Source organism: Centropristis striata, chromosome 10 (assembly GCF_030273125.1).
Source record: "Centropristis striata isolate RG_2023a ecotype Rhode Island chromosome 10, C.striata_1.0, whole genome shotgun sequence".
NCBI lineage: Eukaryota > Metazoa > Chordata > Actinopteri > Perciformes > Serranidae > Centropristis > Centropristis striata.
The window spans coordinates 10,859,292-10,876,172 of record NC_081526.1 but is presented as its reverse complement, the minus strand read 5'-3'; the positions used below and the strand labels follow the sequence as shown (position 1 = coordinate 10,876,172).

General features: G+C 38.8%; 1 protein-coding gene across 1 annotated transcript in view; it reads left to right on the top strand.

Annotated features, from left to right (window-relative positions):
- The window catches only part of hs6st3b (heparan sulfate 6-O-sulfotransferase 3b), an 82,887-nt gene extending 66,006 nt beyond the window's left edge, over positions 1-16,881 (top strand). The window contains exon 2 of the mRNA XM_059343304.1: positions 9,510-16,881. Coding sequence (XP_059199287.1) covers positions 9,510-10,224 — 715 coding nt within the window. The 3' untranslated portion in view covers positions 10,225-16,881. The remainder of the gene's footprint in view (positions 1-9,509) is intronic.

Genomic DNA, 16,881 nt, shown 5'->3' with positions numbered 1-16,881 from the left:
TTTACACTGTCTTTGGGTGAACTAATCATTTAAATGTTAATGAACACTTTGTGTTTCATGATTTAATTCACTGCATTAAACCATACAAAAGCAGAACTGCATTAACCTTACCCAAGTGCCTAAACCATAGAAATTGAAAAAAAGAAGAAGATCATAATGCTGCAGTCATTATGAGCAGATATTGTTTTTCAAGATCACATATCTTGTCAGACAACGAATGGAATGTGGTGTCAATTAAAACAAAATTCCTCATTATGTGAACAGACGTCGTGATCAAACCTTGCTGTTGCAGATTAGTTCTATTTAAACAAACTGTCGTGGAGACAGGGTTGATAACGTTACATAAACTGTCTGTGTGCACAGACAGTCGACCTGTTTTGTAATACTCTTCACGGTCACCATGGTTTTTAATAAAAAACTGATTTCCTCAGGAGCAGCTTGCAACATGTTCCACTCTTTGATTTCACATCTTAAAATACAGAACTATACCAGCCCGAAATTGTTTGTCGAGATACAATCAGACATCAGCATGTCGCCTTCCTCTCTCATAAACTTTTATCATTACCATGATTTACCTGAACGAGGAGTCTCTTGGAAAGGGCCATAAAAAACAAAGAGTGAAGAAGGAGAGTGATAGTTGTTTATATGCAGTGCCTCAAGTGGAGGGCAGCGAGGAGAGATACAGGGGGAGATTGACGAGTGAAATCAGCTGCGTGATTAATGTGACAACCTTTAAGAAAAGGTTATGGATCCGGAGGGAACACTAATGTCTAACACTAATGTAGGACATGGAGGAGAAGCAGAGTGGGGAAAAGGGCAGGAGTCAAGTGAGGTGCAAAATTACAGAAATACCCCATTCTCACAGCGTACTGTACTCCGTGCTCCAAGAAACATTCATCTCACCCTTTTGTCTCGTTTGCCTCTTTAATGGTTATTCTGAATGTTCAATGAATGAACTATAATTAATTTTAACACCATTTACTCATAGTATGATGTGACCAAGGTTACATACACTTGCTTTCCTGCATACAAACTACTGTTGAGTCAGTCTTGTAGCATTCAACAGTGATCAAGGTGGGCTTGTTTAATACTTAATAAGGGTGACAGTTTTTTACTCCAAAGCCCCTGAAACCTTTGTATCAAATCATAAATACTTCCAACCATGAAATTTAATATTTATTACTAACAAAGCATTAATCAAGGTTAAAATGTGGGAGAAAAATATCCCTAGGTATTTATTATTCAGGTATTTTTATGAGGTAGTCATTAAGAGTTTAGCTATTCTCATAACAGGCTAAATTGCCATTTTATTTTATCTCATTTGTTTAGCCTGACATTGTGTTCATGTTAGCCAATTAACTGTTGGGAGAAGTGCTTATTTTCTTTTGTTTTGCTCTTGATTTAATGTAATTTGACTTATTTGTTTGTTTTCAGTTGATACAGAACCAAGTGAAGCCAATGTGGAAGTGCCTTAAATCTGCATTCTTTCTACTAACCAGCAGGGGGGGACTCCACCGACTCCAATTTAATAGAAGTCTGTGAAAATAATACCCTACTTTTCACTTGATTTATTACCTCAGTAAACATTTTCTTATCTGGTTTATGGCCTCAATTGATGTTTTATGTCTTTTTCAATACAGTACGGTGTAATTTATGGAATTTATTGAGAGTAAAATAGGCAATAAAGCAGGATATGCTGTAGGACGTGACTACTTTGTTTATTGACAACTTTTCATTGTAGACCTTTGACATTTTCACTGTGGGTTTTCAGTTCATTTTGATCACCTAAAAATGTCGTGTACAACGTTTGGTTGTACTTTCTATGCTACTTACATCCACCTTCTCATTCAAATATAGTCACTTCTGACACCAAAAAAACAAGATGGTGACAGCCAAAGCGCCAAACTCCTGAGTCCTGAAAACAGTAACGATCTACAAAGCAATGGTCAGCGTCACAGTAGAGACTACTTCTTTTATAGGTCCAGCCAATGCACAGAAGCTTTTTATTTTTACCATAGATCAAAGAAGTGCTAGAGTCAAGATGGCTACAATAGTTAGCTAGCTAGCAATGTAGGAAGATGACGTCCTTGTTCTTACTCATGCCTATTATCTTATTTATTGATTGTATCTCTAACCAATAGAAACAACCTACAGCAAAACAGCAAACTTGTTTCACTGAAGCACAACAATGAAAACTTGTTGGCTGAACAAATTAGAGATTTAAGCAGCGATTATGAGACCAGGACAAATATGTCATTTGTAATCGCATTTTGATTTAAATGTTGCTTAATCATGATTGTGACAATTCTTTCCAACTTAACTTGAAATTATCACAAGTAAAACAGCACAGTCGTGTGAAATACCCCAAACTTTTCTTTTTTGGGCTGCATATTTTTGTGCAAGTAGCACTCCATCGCCCGTAGTAAGAAGCTGATTGAGAAAATTTGTTTTCAGCGCCTTTAATCGTTTGAAATTGAATTAATAGTATAATCCCAGGGTGTCACGGTGGCTTAGCGGTCTAAGATGCATAGCACATAACCGTAATGTGTCTAGTTAGAATCTGGCCAGAGGATTTCTTGTTTAAAAAGATGGGAATTTATAATGCTGAACATAGAACATAATTAAATTGACATTAAATGTGATAAACTCATCTATAGTCCTCACAGCAATAGATTCATGAATCAAAAAAAAGTTTCTAGATGTTTAGCAGCATATGAAACAGTGATGCTATTTGTCATACACAGTAATTCCTGTCTCTCTTTACCGTGCCTGTTACAGTGTACATAGGAAAATAACCCCAGAGAATGACAGTAAAAGGGTGTTTAAAAATGTTTTCCTTGATGCTCCTGGGCTGCAGGGGAGCAATAGAGAGAGATCAAGGCTGTTACATTGTGAGGGTAAATCAGAGAAGTCAGCAGACTGTAAACAGGTTGAAGTTTCATGCAATACAAAAGCAGCCGCTTCAATCTCCACATACACACATACACAGGCACATACAATGTGTCTTCCATCAGTCAGTCCCACTGTTGTATTGGGACATGGTCTGTCTTTACTTATTTACTGCTCACTGTGTTAGCCTTTGCTCTCAACAACTTTCTGCCGGCTCTCAGAGATGTATTGTTGTGCTTTTCCCTATTGTCTAGCCCACCCTCAAGCACCTGCAAAGATCCACCTCCTACACATGAAAGTCTGGATGAGCAAATTCAGTTCATCTGCTTCTAAACACTATGCACACAGGCTGAATGTACAATGTCCCTTTTAGCAGACCTGCAATCAGGGAGAAGCAGTGGGCTGAAATTGTGTCATTGAGGCTAATTACAAGCAATTAAAAGCTTGTTGTGTGTGGCTCTGACATTGGCTGAGGATAAAACTGTTCCTTTGTGAGTTGAAAAGCTGTTTTAGTGACGACATTCACAGGGAGCAGGCTGTTTTTGTCGCCATACAAGTGGTGTTGCACGAGGGATTGAAATGTTTTTCTGTTGGTCAGTACATTGGAGGGATTGCCATGAAAATTGTGTAAAGGTTCATGGTCCTGGCCATTCAGGAAATCTTGTACACACAATCATATGGCCTTCATTATTTGTTCTTTAACTTTTCCTCTAGCACCATCATCAGATCGAACTGTTATTTGTCCAGTCCTTTGGTTACAAATACGTGCAAAGTTTAAATTAAATTATTTAGAATAAATTTTCCATGACCTGTACTTTGTGTTTAAAGGTAATCAGCTACTTTTAGCTTGCCAACGTGCTAAACTAACATCTTGTACGGTAGACAGGATAGTATACTATACTGTTTCAGCCGTTCAGCAAAGGAAATGATGCAATTTGAATCACCCATTTCAAACATTAACACCCAATATTTAATGGCTGTTATCAGTTGTTATTTGCATCATTCATATTCATTTCAAGGTGCCTATTCACCTGCTGGTAGGTGCAGCAGGTTGTTTTCAGCCCATGCAATGGCCAAAAATTTGGGCCAGCCAAAACCACTGTTTAGGTTTATGAAATAAAAAGTATGTAGGTAAAAACAACATTGTTTGGAATAAATACCTTGAAAATTAATTACAAATTGCCAAAATTATAGGGTTAAGTTTAATTAAAAAATATCATGATTTGGATTAAATGCCTTACTCATGTCAGAACACTTACATTATATAAAAATAACATATTTAATACCATTCCGCGACCCGCCGGCAGCTTTCAGATGATGTCCACCACTTATATGTAGCATTTATTGTTGACCTGCTATTTCCCCTTAAACATCCACTGCTCACAACCCCCAAATCTAAAAGAAAAAAGGACTTGGAAGTGCAGGAGGTTAAGATACCTTTTGTTTTGATTGACTCGCTTTCAGAGCCAGTTTCAGTTGGCCTTTCGAGGAGCTGCAGTTTTTGATTTTGATTTTCAACCTCATTAGGTTGTTGCTTGTCCATTTGAATCCTTTCCAGCTGTGATTAGCTGCTCCTTTTTCTTCTTACATTGCATTGTGTGAGAAAATTTTCCATCTATAGCACAGTAAAAATTCACGTTTTTAGATTCTCCTTGTTTTACATGCTGACTGTTTTGAGTAAACTTTTTTGGCAGTTTTCCAGTGTGAGCACATAAAAAAACCTGCTTTGAATTAGTTTGTAGTATTTGGAATATCTTGTTTCACTTATGCTGGAAACAGCCCTTCAAAGCTCTTTCCCTTTTTTATCTGTTGTATCAAATTGCTGTTTTTCAGTCAAACATATCCTTCATGCATGCTGTATTTATCAAACTTTATTCTATCTATTTGAAATAACACGAAGCTTCAGTATTCAGCTTCACTACAGTCTGCAGAAGCTCCGTCCTCTGCTCCCTTCATCATTTTCTGCTTTAGTTTCCATTTTTATACGCACTTTTGAATTCCTCTTCGATCTCTGCTCAATGGCCCCTATTTAGTTTACTCCAGTGGAGTCGGGCTGCTGGTGCAGAGATGAGAGATGAGTATTCTGGGGTGGAATGAGTTGCAATATGCCTCCTATCCATTATTGATCCATGATTAACTAGAGTTCAACAGGGTTTTTGACCCCAACGAAGCGCTAAATCGCTTTGGGGGCCAGGGGGGTAAACCCCCTACCCAAACAAAATATACGAATGTAATTTTGCATAACTACCTTTGTGGTCGTCATTGCTACAGTGTCTCCACGACCACATTTTGCCATGATGACACAAAGACTTACAAGAGGAAAATAATACCTTTGAAATTTTTTCTCTGTATGTGTGTGTTGAAGCAACTGATTAAGACTTGATTGAAAATGAAAATGTCAAGTGAAAAAATAGTGTTCGTTCACTTTTACAAAACACGCTTCTATTTTTTTTTCATGCATGTTGACTGAAGATTTCACCCTTAATCCCCACACAGTAAAATATTGTGGGAAATCTTCAGATGTGGCTCTTTCACATTGTGCCACATGAGACAGCATGCTATTACCATGTCTGCTGCTTCCTACGTTATGTGCCGTGCTTGTATAATAACAATCATCCACTGGAAAAGCAGCATCGCTGTGTAAACTTTTGCACAGCACTTTTTGATAGTGAGTGTGAAGCGACTGTAAGAGTTGTATTGATGATAACGCAGGACTGATAGCTCAGCCCCTTCTCCTCGACAGCCATCTGTATCACTCAGGGAAAGCCTTCCCCGAGACAGCTCCACACACCCGCTGATCCTGATGCATTTTGACACTGATGGTGCACACAACTGACCTTTGGGCTGTCGAGTGCACTTAAACAACACTTGCTGCATGTGTTTATGTCCCAGAGACAGTCTAATGAGGATGTATCTGCAGCCAGCCAACTCCTGGAGCTAGTGCCAGGATGCAGCTGCTGCCGCCAGGGCTGCACGGCTTCTTGCCTCATATCGGGCAACTTTGTCAGCTGTTAGGACAAATCTCTCCCAGATATACTTGAAACACATTTGGCAATGTTGTGGGCAGTCCAGTCAGATAATTTTGCTTCTTGCAAATTTGAATATAGATTAAGATTAAGATTAAGATTTCCTTTATTAGTCCCACAACGTGGAAATTTCAAGAGTTACAGCAGCAAAGTGGATAGCAAAAAAAACAATAAGTAGTAAACAGCAGTATAAATGAGAAATATAAGCAAATAAACAAGTAAAAATAGCATAAAGTATTAACAATTTACAATATAAACAAGCAGAAATATAAACAGTATTAACAATTAAAAAAACAAACAAAAAAAACAGCCCAACATTTTCCTTATTTTATAGCATTCTCTCATCTAAAACTGTGTTGTGTGAGATCTTATACCGTCCCTGTGCAGTGGCAGATTAATATTCTCTGAGTGTAAGAATAGAGTCATATTAGGAGTTAAGGTCGGGCATGTTTGATTGAGATTCTAGAAATGTTTTTGTCTTGGTTAAATAAGTAAAACATGAGCACAAATAAAATCTTAAAGGTATTTTTTGAACATTTTGAAGTGGTGTTGTACTTCTCTAAACTGGCTCGGCTGGTAGAGCGGCCACCCATGGATCGGAAGGTCGGTGATTTGATCCCTGACCGTGACAGTCTCTGTGTTGAACTATCCTTGGGCAAGATACTGAACCCCAAATTGCTCCCAATGCTGCATTGATCGGTATGTGAATGAATTCCTGATGGTGGCAGGTGGCCCCGTTTGGGGAAGCGAATGTGTGTGTGAATGAGCACCAACCACACACCAAGCTTACATGGCATTGAAAAGCCATAGTTAAGCCCTCATATTATAAAACAGACAGTAGTAATGTTAAAACCTTGAGTGTATCCTTGGCCACCAGTATGAATATGTGTGTCAATGGGTGAATGAAGTGTTAAAATGCTTTGAGTAGTCGCAAAGACTAGAAAAGTGTTATATAAGTGCAGTCCATTTACTGTAGGTAATAAACTGACCATGGTTAAGTACCTCATACAACCACACTTCAAAGAATCCAAACTATCCCTTTAATGCAAAATGGCCAACAACTCAACCATTTGGAATAAAACCTGATTTGCCAGAATTTAAAGTATTATTTCATATCCCAGCTCATCCATTTTCTTGATTTTAACTTAAATTAATTATCGTGATTTGGGAACTAATGAAAACTTAATAAAGTAATCCTTTATCTCCTTGAGGTGTTGGAACTTGCTGCAAATAGCAACTGTTTTTATTATCAGGTAATCGGATTAGCTAATTATATTTCTGATTAACCAATTATTGTTTAATTGAGCGGACATCCTCCGGTGTCTTGTTTTGTCTTAACCCCGAAGATATTCAGTTTACGACGACACACAACAAAGATTAGTAGCTAATCGTCATATTAGGGAAGATAGAATGAGAGAATGTTTCCAAAAATTATTAATCCATTATCAAAAAGGTTGGGGATTAAATCAACGAATCGATTACGTCTAATTGTTTCAGCAGTAGAACAGACTCCTGGAGACAGCCTCCTCCATCCTCATCAGGGAAGCAGACTCTGATAATGGCCATGATGTAATCTCAGTGCTCGAGCTGATTTAACAGAACTGGTAAAGACAACAATGGAACAAGTTGTTAGAAAACCGATACAGGAGTCCAAACAAACTATTCTCTCTTTAAAATGCCCTGAATAAAGTTTGGACAAAATATTCAAGTGTGAATCCAACCCTGAAGGACAAAAAAGTTTAAGCACAGGGAATGTTTCACTTCTGCGTGAGGCTGTGTGTGCGGATGCTTGTTGTGCTGAAAGAAGTGAAGCAGCACCGAGAGCAGCTTTAGAGTCAGTGTGAAATCGCAGCGCCGCACTCCACTTTATCTGCCCTGCCTGACTGTCCTCTGGGGAGGGGGTCGCGTCATTAAATATTCACATGGCACTCACAGGACATCACCTTAGGAGAGGTTTACCTGGCCAACACCTGTCCAATCTTTGTTTTCCATCAGAGTGCGCTTTGACATACCTTTGCTTCAGCAGAGTACATGTCCTCAGAGGTCTCAGACCTTGGCATGAAGGGCAGATGAAATCGCCTGGCCTGGCCTCACTGTCAAGCAAAATATCAACTCCACTATCTAATGTCTATCTAAATTTTACCCATGACGTTGTATTTGACGTTTTGGTTTTTACTTTTTTATCGGAGATGGGCACAAATACATCAAAAAGTATCTTGTTCCAAAATTGTACTTTAAGTCGTTCAAATGCATAACTAAAGCTCTGCAAAAATCTAAAACATTTTTTACAAATCTTGTTTTTTTCTGTCCAGTTAATAAGATGTTTTTTAAATATCTGGCTTCACCCTCAAGCAAAATATCGACTTCATACTCCACATGTAGTTCACCCCTACAGTTGGAATATTTTTGTTTTCAGACACAATCCTCTGTTAATTGCAGTTTCATTTTCATTGTGATGTGATTTTTATGATTGATTAAGAAAGTTTTTAGAAGATATACACTTTTTCAATAATAAATCACATTGTCACATCATTTCATGGCAAGAGATAAAAAATATTTTATTACAACTGTATTAACAACTGTGTATTTGCCATTTTGGATTATGTGTTTTTGTAAAATTGCTATCAGAGATGGGCCAAAATATATCAAAAAGTATATTGTTTCAAAATTGTACATTAAATCTTTCAAATACACAACTAAAGCTCTTCATTCTGTTAAAAACATTTTTTAAATTACAAATCATGTTGTTTTTTTCTGTCCTGCAAAATACAAATACAAATTACAAAATAATCAAAAAATGATATTTGACATTTTGGATTTTTGTTTGTAATTGCTATCAAAGATTGGCTTCATTTTGGAAAAAAGATAAAGAAAAAAAGAAATACAAATTTCACTTATTTACAAAAAAGTAATTTAATAGTTGTTGGTTTTTTTAAGATTTTAATTGAAGAGTTCCTCTTTATTGTCCCTTTATTGACACTGCAGAAAACAGATGATTCATATTAAGCTTCCACTTTCGGTGTCTGTTGTTTTGCAGTCATTGACGACATATTCACTCTCTAGGGGAGAAAAAAATAAACCTAAAACATTTACCAGTTCTTCACCACCAAAATGTCAGCAAAATGTGTTGTCTCCTGAAAAATGCCCTGTTTTGATTGGGTGACAAATGATTGCTAGGATACCCAGTTAAAAGTGCAACAAATTTGAGGCACCAACACTGAAGCCTCATTATTTTGTAACAGTGACATGTTTTGGGTTTAGCTGGGTCAGTTTTACTCACTTTCTGTATGTCCGTGGATTACCATTATGTCTTGATTCCCAATTATTCTCCATGTTGGCAGGTTGGAGAAATCTGTGGAATGGAAACGGTTTTAGCTCAATTTTGTGAAATCATTACTCTGATGCAATTTTCAAGGGCAATATATGGGAACTCTGTAATAATCTCATTAGCGAGACTTTCGGGTTTGCCAATTAGCATTCAACCTTGAAGTTTCATACACAGACAAAAGTCACCATCTGTCAGCACAATGCAGGGCGGCCCTCTGTGATGATGATGCACTCACAGCTCTCTAACTGTGTTTGTTTTGGCTGCAGGAACTTCTACTACATCACCATGCTGAGAGACCCAGTCTCCCGCTACCTGAGCGAGTGGAAGCACGTCCAGCGTGGAGCCACATGGAAGACCGCCCTTCATATGTGTGACGGACGCTCGCCCACCCAGGACGAGCTGCCCACCTGCTACAGCGGGGACGACTGGTCCGGTGTCACCCTGACAGAGTTCATGAACTGCCCGTCCAACCTGGCCAATAACCGACAGGTCCGCATGCTGGCTGACCTGAGCCTGGTGGGCTGCTACAACCTGTCCTCGATGAACGAGAGCCAGCGCAACCACATCCTCCTGAGCAGCGCCATGAGCAACCTGAAGAACATGGCTTTCTACGGCCTGACCGAGTTCCAACGCAAGACGCAGTACCTGTTTGAGCGGACGTTCAGCCTGCGCTTCATCGCCGCTTTCACGCAGATCAACAGCACGCGAGCCGCCAATGTGGACCTGAGCGAGCCCGTGCGCAGACGCATCGAGGAGCTCAACTATTTGGACGTGCAGTTGTACGAGTACGCCAAGGACCTTTTCCTCCAGCGTTTCCAGTTCACCCGCCAGAGGGAGCACCAGGAAGTGCGCTTGAAGAGGCGCGAGGAGAGGCGTTGGCTGAGGGAGCAGAAAGAGCAGGGCAGGCCGTGGCCGCCCAAACACAAAGGGGGAGGAAATGGAGGTGGGGGGGAGGGGAGGAGGGCTGGAGAAAGGGACTGACGGTGACTTCCCCACCACCACTGAGGACTACACAAGCCAAGTGGCCCGCTGGTGAGGCTTTGGTCTGAAGAGAGGGAAGAAAGAGAGAGATTCCTCACGGACTTGTTTTGACTCTCTCTCTCTCTCTCTCACATCCTGCGCCTCTCTCTTTTTGTCTCACCGTTAATCTGTCTCCTGCATCTGTCCGTTTCTCAGCTTCAGTGTGATCCGAGTGCTCTGCTGTTTCTTTATGAAAACTGCCAAGTCTGTGAGTCTCACAGCAGCTCTGCCTTGGAGTGCCCTTTGGTGTCTTAAATCTTTAAATGCTGTTTATACATTTTTTTGTGTCATTTGTTTTATGCCTTGGTTATTTATCATGTGTTGAACAAGACAGTAAACTGAGGTGAAAGAAGAAAAAAACAAAAACAATTAAAAGAAGCTGCCATAGACTGCATTGCTCTTAATTTTGGCATTCGAAGCAAAAACCGATGAATGTCATTGAAGTCTTTGTTGCAACTGGTACAAAACCATTTGAAAGATGTAGTTGTAGAAGAATTGATGGTTGCATGTCACACGTCCACATTTAACTGACAATTGGGAAGATCGACTTCCAAAATATACAATATTGTAAGCCAAAGCTGGTGAAAAAACACAATGTATTTATTGTATTTTTATTTAACCCTCTCTAACGACCATGTTGTATGCATGCAATACACACGATGTTTCAAACAAAACCACACAAGATGCTTTTATTTTGGTTACAGTCCAATATATATTATCTTCTCAAGTGCATTACCTTGCAGACTTTCACACATCTCCCAAAGATAACATGCATACAAAGCCAATCTCAGAGTCACACAGAGGGCATCCTGCTGAGCAAAACAACTTCAGTCCTTCCCTGTTCTTTGTGTAGAACATGTTGTTTTTTTACATGAAAAATGGAACAAGTTCACTGGGATGAGAAAAGCATTTTTTGTGAGCAATTGGTTTTTTGAAGTAGTGGGTTGCAGAGATAAAAAGTTGGTAAATAGTACAGGTGATGAAATGTGTCAGTGTGGCTGCTGTGTGGCCCGACTGTGAATGAGACGATCAGCATTCAGCTCTCACGCCCCTCCTCGTCACACTGGCTGCTTTTACATGTTTGTAGAGCTGACGGCAACTGCACTGTGGGCAGTGAGAGTGCTTTAATGCCAGCAGAGCGCCAGCCCACAAAGACCAGCCTCAAAGCTGATAGTCGAGAAATAAAACATGTCTGTCATTTCTTCTGCCCGATAGTTTCCAGTCCCTCAAATCCAATCAGTGCAGCAATATGTGAAGATGAAAGCGGCCTTGTTTTTATCTGCTTAAATAGGCTTCAGTGATGGTTTTTATGCCTCTTATCTCATATTCACTAAAATCCCTGCTTATCAAATTAAATGTTCTCTAAATACCAACATTGAAGTGGTACGGCTGCTGCTATTTGAACATTTCTCATGGGTTTTTCTTCTGAGTGGAGTTGCTTATAAAATACCTCAGATGGAACTAATTTTTTTATTTTTAAGGATCACCTGTGTTTTGTTCGACTCATCTAGCGGGTGAGGTAAAAATGTTGAATGAATGCTGGTTTGAGCTGTCAGAAAAGGGAATGGGTGCGCTTGTCTGAACGGATGCACTTAGTCTGAGTTCAGTGAGTGTGTGGTTGGATAGAAAAGAACAAAGACTAGGTGTATAGCACGTTGATAACACTCGATTAAGTGTTTCAAGTGGAGCTACAGCTCTGAATATTGAATAATTCTGTGTAGAATTTATAGCTCATTTCATGAAGTTTCTGTTGTAGCTGTGAAAGAGATTGGTGACAAAAGATTTTTCATGTTAAATGACTGATAGGGTCATTTTTATTTCTGATTAAATTAACCAACAAACTCTTTAGTAAAGCTGGAGTGCAGACATTTTGAAATAAATGAAGGTTTTGTTACATTGAAGACTTTTTTCCAAATGAATTCACACAATGCTGATTAAGCCTATAACCTGCAGGGGAAACTCTGGAGCATAAAACCAGAGTTGTGGTGTCTGGTGTCCGTGGCGACTTTCCAACACTAGCGTACTCGAATTGACGAAAATGGGCAGGTTGGTATTTGTAAAATGCTAGTGCAATGCCTGTTCAAAACATGCCTGGTCAGAATGATTTGCATGGGAAGACTTGAAGAGAGCGGGGGCGGTGTGGATGCAGCAAGCTCTCCTGCAGGCGTAAGTTAAAAGTGCAGGTCAACAGTGTCATTATTCTCACTGCCAGAGGCGGGGGGGCAAAAGTTCCACACTCCAGCTTTAAGAATTTACCCCAGGCCCCTTTCAGACTGCCATTTAAAGCTGCGATATTTACGCCTCTGTGACATTTCGCCTGCAATCTGAACACACCAGAGGCGTGATGGGGGGACTGTTCAAGGCGGGATTAATGTGAACCTGTTGAGCTGGCAAGACGGAAAATACGTTAATTCATTCAATCGTAAAAAAACGCTCTGGTTCGTAGATTGGAAGCCCAAGATCAAACACAACACCAGCCTTTATTTTTGGTCACAGGTAAAATTATGCAGATCTGGTCTCAGAATAACATAATTCTCGCAGGAAGTCAGTTAGAGTGAGCCAGGGACACCATAAAAGTTTACATTTTATTCGTCTTGGGCTAAGCCTGCCCCCGTACAGAAAATGGACGGATCGACACCGATTCTATTGGCCAGTTACTAATAACAACAGCTGTTCACAATTTTTTTTTCTACACAATGTGCGAGAGTGTGTGTGTGTTTTGTCCTCATAGGCGTGTAGCTAAGAGTTACCACGTCTAAACATGACAGCTGAAAACCCGAACTGCTCCCTTGAACATCTATGAGAAAAAGATTACAAAATCCCCAGCAAGGTGGAAAGTCACATTTACTCTACACAGCATTATAATCATCCAAATATAACACAATCATTGATTATCCTTAACCGCTTGTCCGAACTCGCCAGACTATCACAGGGCTGACACAAAGAGACAGACAACCAGCTCTCATTCACTCCAATGGGTAATTCAGAGTCTCCAAGTAAACCTAAGTGCATGTTTTTGGACTGTGGGAGGAAGCCGGAGGACCCGGAGAGAACCCATGCCGACACGGGGAGAACATGTGAACTCCACACAGAAGAGCCAGAGTCGTCCACTGTTGCTGTGAGGCAAGAGTGCTAACAGAAAATATGTGATGTAAGTTATTTATGCAACCAACACTTGGGTAATAAGAGAGGAAGTAGACCGTATCATCAGAAACAGTGATTGAATCATGTTTAGCAAAATGCAGAACAACTTTGCTTGAGTATGTAGAATTTCTACAGTATGAAACAGCACAACGTGAAATTCTTCCACCATCATTGTTTTGAATGCACTCCCCGCTATTGTACATGTTCTGCCTGAGGCGAAATGCCGGCAGAGCTCTTTATGAAAAACGCAGTCTGAAAGGGGCTCCTATGAATATGCTTTATCAGGACTGTGTGGGTGTGGTGTGATCAGACTTAGGTAAAAGTAAATGAAAAACACTCCATGCTGAAAACTGAGTCAAATTCAGAATCCTACTTCAGTCAAATAATTAAAATTTTGAGTTTGTGTAGTTGCTCATAGTAACAAATTGATTGAGAAAATGTGTTTTAGAGGCCTTTAAGTAAAATGTGAGGCATTTTTGTATCAAGTTGAATGATGGCTGAAGGCTCTTGGTATTTTTTTATTGTTTCCATGAGTGATATTGTGAATACATTTCCTTCTATGACAAGTCAGAATGTCTGCTATGGAAAAGCTGTCGTAATATTGTTACTTTTAGATCATCTGAGTATGTTTTTTAGCTGCTTTTTCTATAGCTACACTAGGGGGATATGAAATGGTAATTGCCAAAATGACATTTAATTTGGAAATGTCTTTTAATAAACCAACATGCAGCACTGCTGTGTGACAAGCTGTAGGAATTACAATGTTCCCCAGTGACAGATGGCATGAGCACTGCATGCGCAGGAGAAGTGCCACATAGCTATTAATGAAACGCTAATGAAACACTCCTAATGTTGTAAATGTGCAATATACCCAAGTTATATGTTTGTGTTTGAGTATGCGTGTTATCATGCAATTTCTGGAGAAATTGTGGTGGGATTGCTGGCTGCCAAAAACATCAAAGTTAGTCTGACATTGAAGTGTGTCCATGTGTGTCTATCATCATCTGTCTGTGTATTACTGGTATCACTGACACCTGTGCTGTGCTGCCTTAAAGCCTTCTGTGATATGCAGTACACAGACTGATCACAGACAAGAGATTCCCCCGACAGACAGAGAGCAACGAACGAAGCTGGAATAGTTTAAAAAAATGTTCAAAATGTAAATAACACCTGCGTTTATGTGTATTAAAGCTACCGTGACACCACAGAGATGAGAAATAAGTCTAATTAGCACATCTTCCTCACCTGTAATTAATGGTTGCGATGGAGACGGTATCTGCAGAGAGCCTCCTGGGGCAGGCAGTTCATTTAGTAGAGTAAGCCAAACAGGCACCACTCAAATTTTAGCTTATTACTCAAAGAGTGTCATTCCTACCATAAGAGTTTTAAATTGTGAGAGAGAGAGAGAGAGTGAACTCTGCTGAACATGCTGCTGTAAAATATGTGTTCATTGTGTCAAAAATGTGGGAAGTAGGGCAAGCTTTAAAAAAACAGTCCCTCTTTGTGTTTTGCTTCTGAAATTTCTGGTCTCACTTAACGTCGTAGTCATACTGTAGGTCAGTTGGATGGAACTCCTGTCACTTAGAGGCTCGTAGCACAGAATGTGTACATCTGTTTGCTTAAAAAGTTACAGTACACTACAAGTGAATAGGGTCATTTTTTACTGATAGATATCACCATGAAACTTTCCAAGTTTGTTATTTACATTAAGACAATGTTTTTTTGCCTTACAAGTTTTCTGAAATTTTATGTTAAGATATGCAAATTAGATGGGGCCTCATTAAATAAGAGCTAATTTGCATGCATTTCCATTACATTAATTTGAACATTGGATAAAACAAATTTCAAAGTTATTACTTTATTTTGTTGATATATTGGATTGAATTTTACAGAAGGAAGTTGGAATATCTCCTTTTTTCATTTCATAAATCAGAAAATACTTTCAGAAGCCATAAAAAGTCAATTTTCGTCAAGTTTTTAGGAACAAAGTGTTCTATAAATCAGGGTATGAATTATACATAGAAAAACCACTCTGTAAAGACCTTGAGAATATAATTAGAAATAAAACTGGTAAGTTTGGTGACTTTAAGTATAGCTGAAGTTGAGATTTATGGCTCAGAGCATGAGAAAAAAATAATTTTGATCGAACGGCCTTTAAATATTTCATGCATTCTAAATGAAAATGAGTATTTGAAGACAAAATATTTGATCTAATTCATAGCAACAACAGTATAGAACATCTAAAACACAACGTATTATGAGGAGGTTTAGACTACGTTCATGGTACTACACTTGTAGTGAATTTGGGAGAAATCTACAGGCGCAGATGGATAAAATATAATAAAATATACAGCTTAACGTTTGTTTAAAATTGACCAGTGCATGAATCATCATTTTATGTATTTTGATGGAAAAAATATGAATGAAGTCTGATAATTGTGGGAGTAAGAAGGCATTGAAGAGAAATGATTAACTTTAACCCCACTCTAACTCGGAACATTCAGTCCATTCATTTGAATGAGGGGAGAACTCACACAAAACCTTATATAATTCAGAAAGTATGACAGATAAAAACACTAAAAGTACTTTGGATAATGTCCACAATGAGCTGAACATTTTGAACATAATTAAGTGAGAGTTAATTAAGTTTTTAGGTTGATGGTGTTGGAATACATAGGTGCCAAAAAGCCAGGAAGAACATTGCTGTTGCCCAGCAATCCCACCTATTAAATTAAAGTAAGTTACTGTTCATCCATTGCCTTAGCATAATCAGCAGCATATGTAGATAGAAAACTCACATTTAAACGTTGAGATCTCATCTGCTCATGACCAACTTGTTGTTTTTTTTCAGTCAAAGTTGCCACTCAGCCCTCTCAGCTTATTCCCTGTCTGGACACAGAAAATATGTAAGAATAATTACAAATAAAGTAACTGTACACTGTTTAATTTTGGCCTTATTATTTCTGTGGCTTCTTGTTTTCAGCAACTGACTTCCTGAAAGACTTTCCACCAATTTAGCAACAAAAACTTTCCGACTGTGGTGTAAATAAAGAGGTGAGAAAAGAGCCAAAACTAATTTTTACTCTAAATTTTTCTGACATTCCCAGAAGTGTGACATGCCGCTTTGTTATAGGATTTTAATTAACTTGTACTGCCACTCTGTTTCTTTAAAAAGAAAAAAAAAAAAGCTAATTTATCTGTATGTATTTGTTTATTTATATAATTTCAACTGTTGCTAAAGAATGGCTTTGCCTGATGGAAAATACCAGTATTACCAACACCTCAGTGATAATGGAAGAGAGCTTTCTTAGTGTAAGAATTTCTATGTACATGTTAAAAGTCTTGTGATGATATGAACAGTCTAAAAGCCTTTTGGCTTGTAATATTTAATCTGCTATTTTTCTTGTCAGACCTGAAAAAATGAGTGACTTCTGCTTATGATATCAGAAATAAATGCATTGAATGGCCATGGCA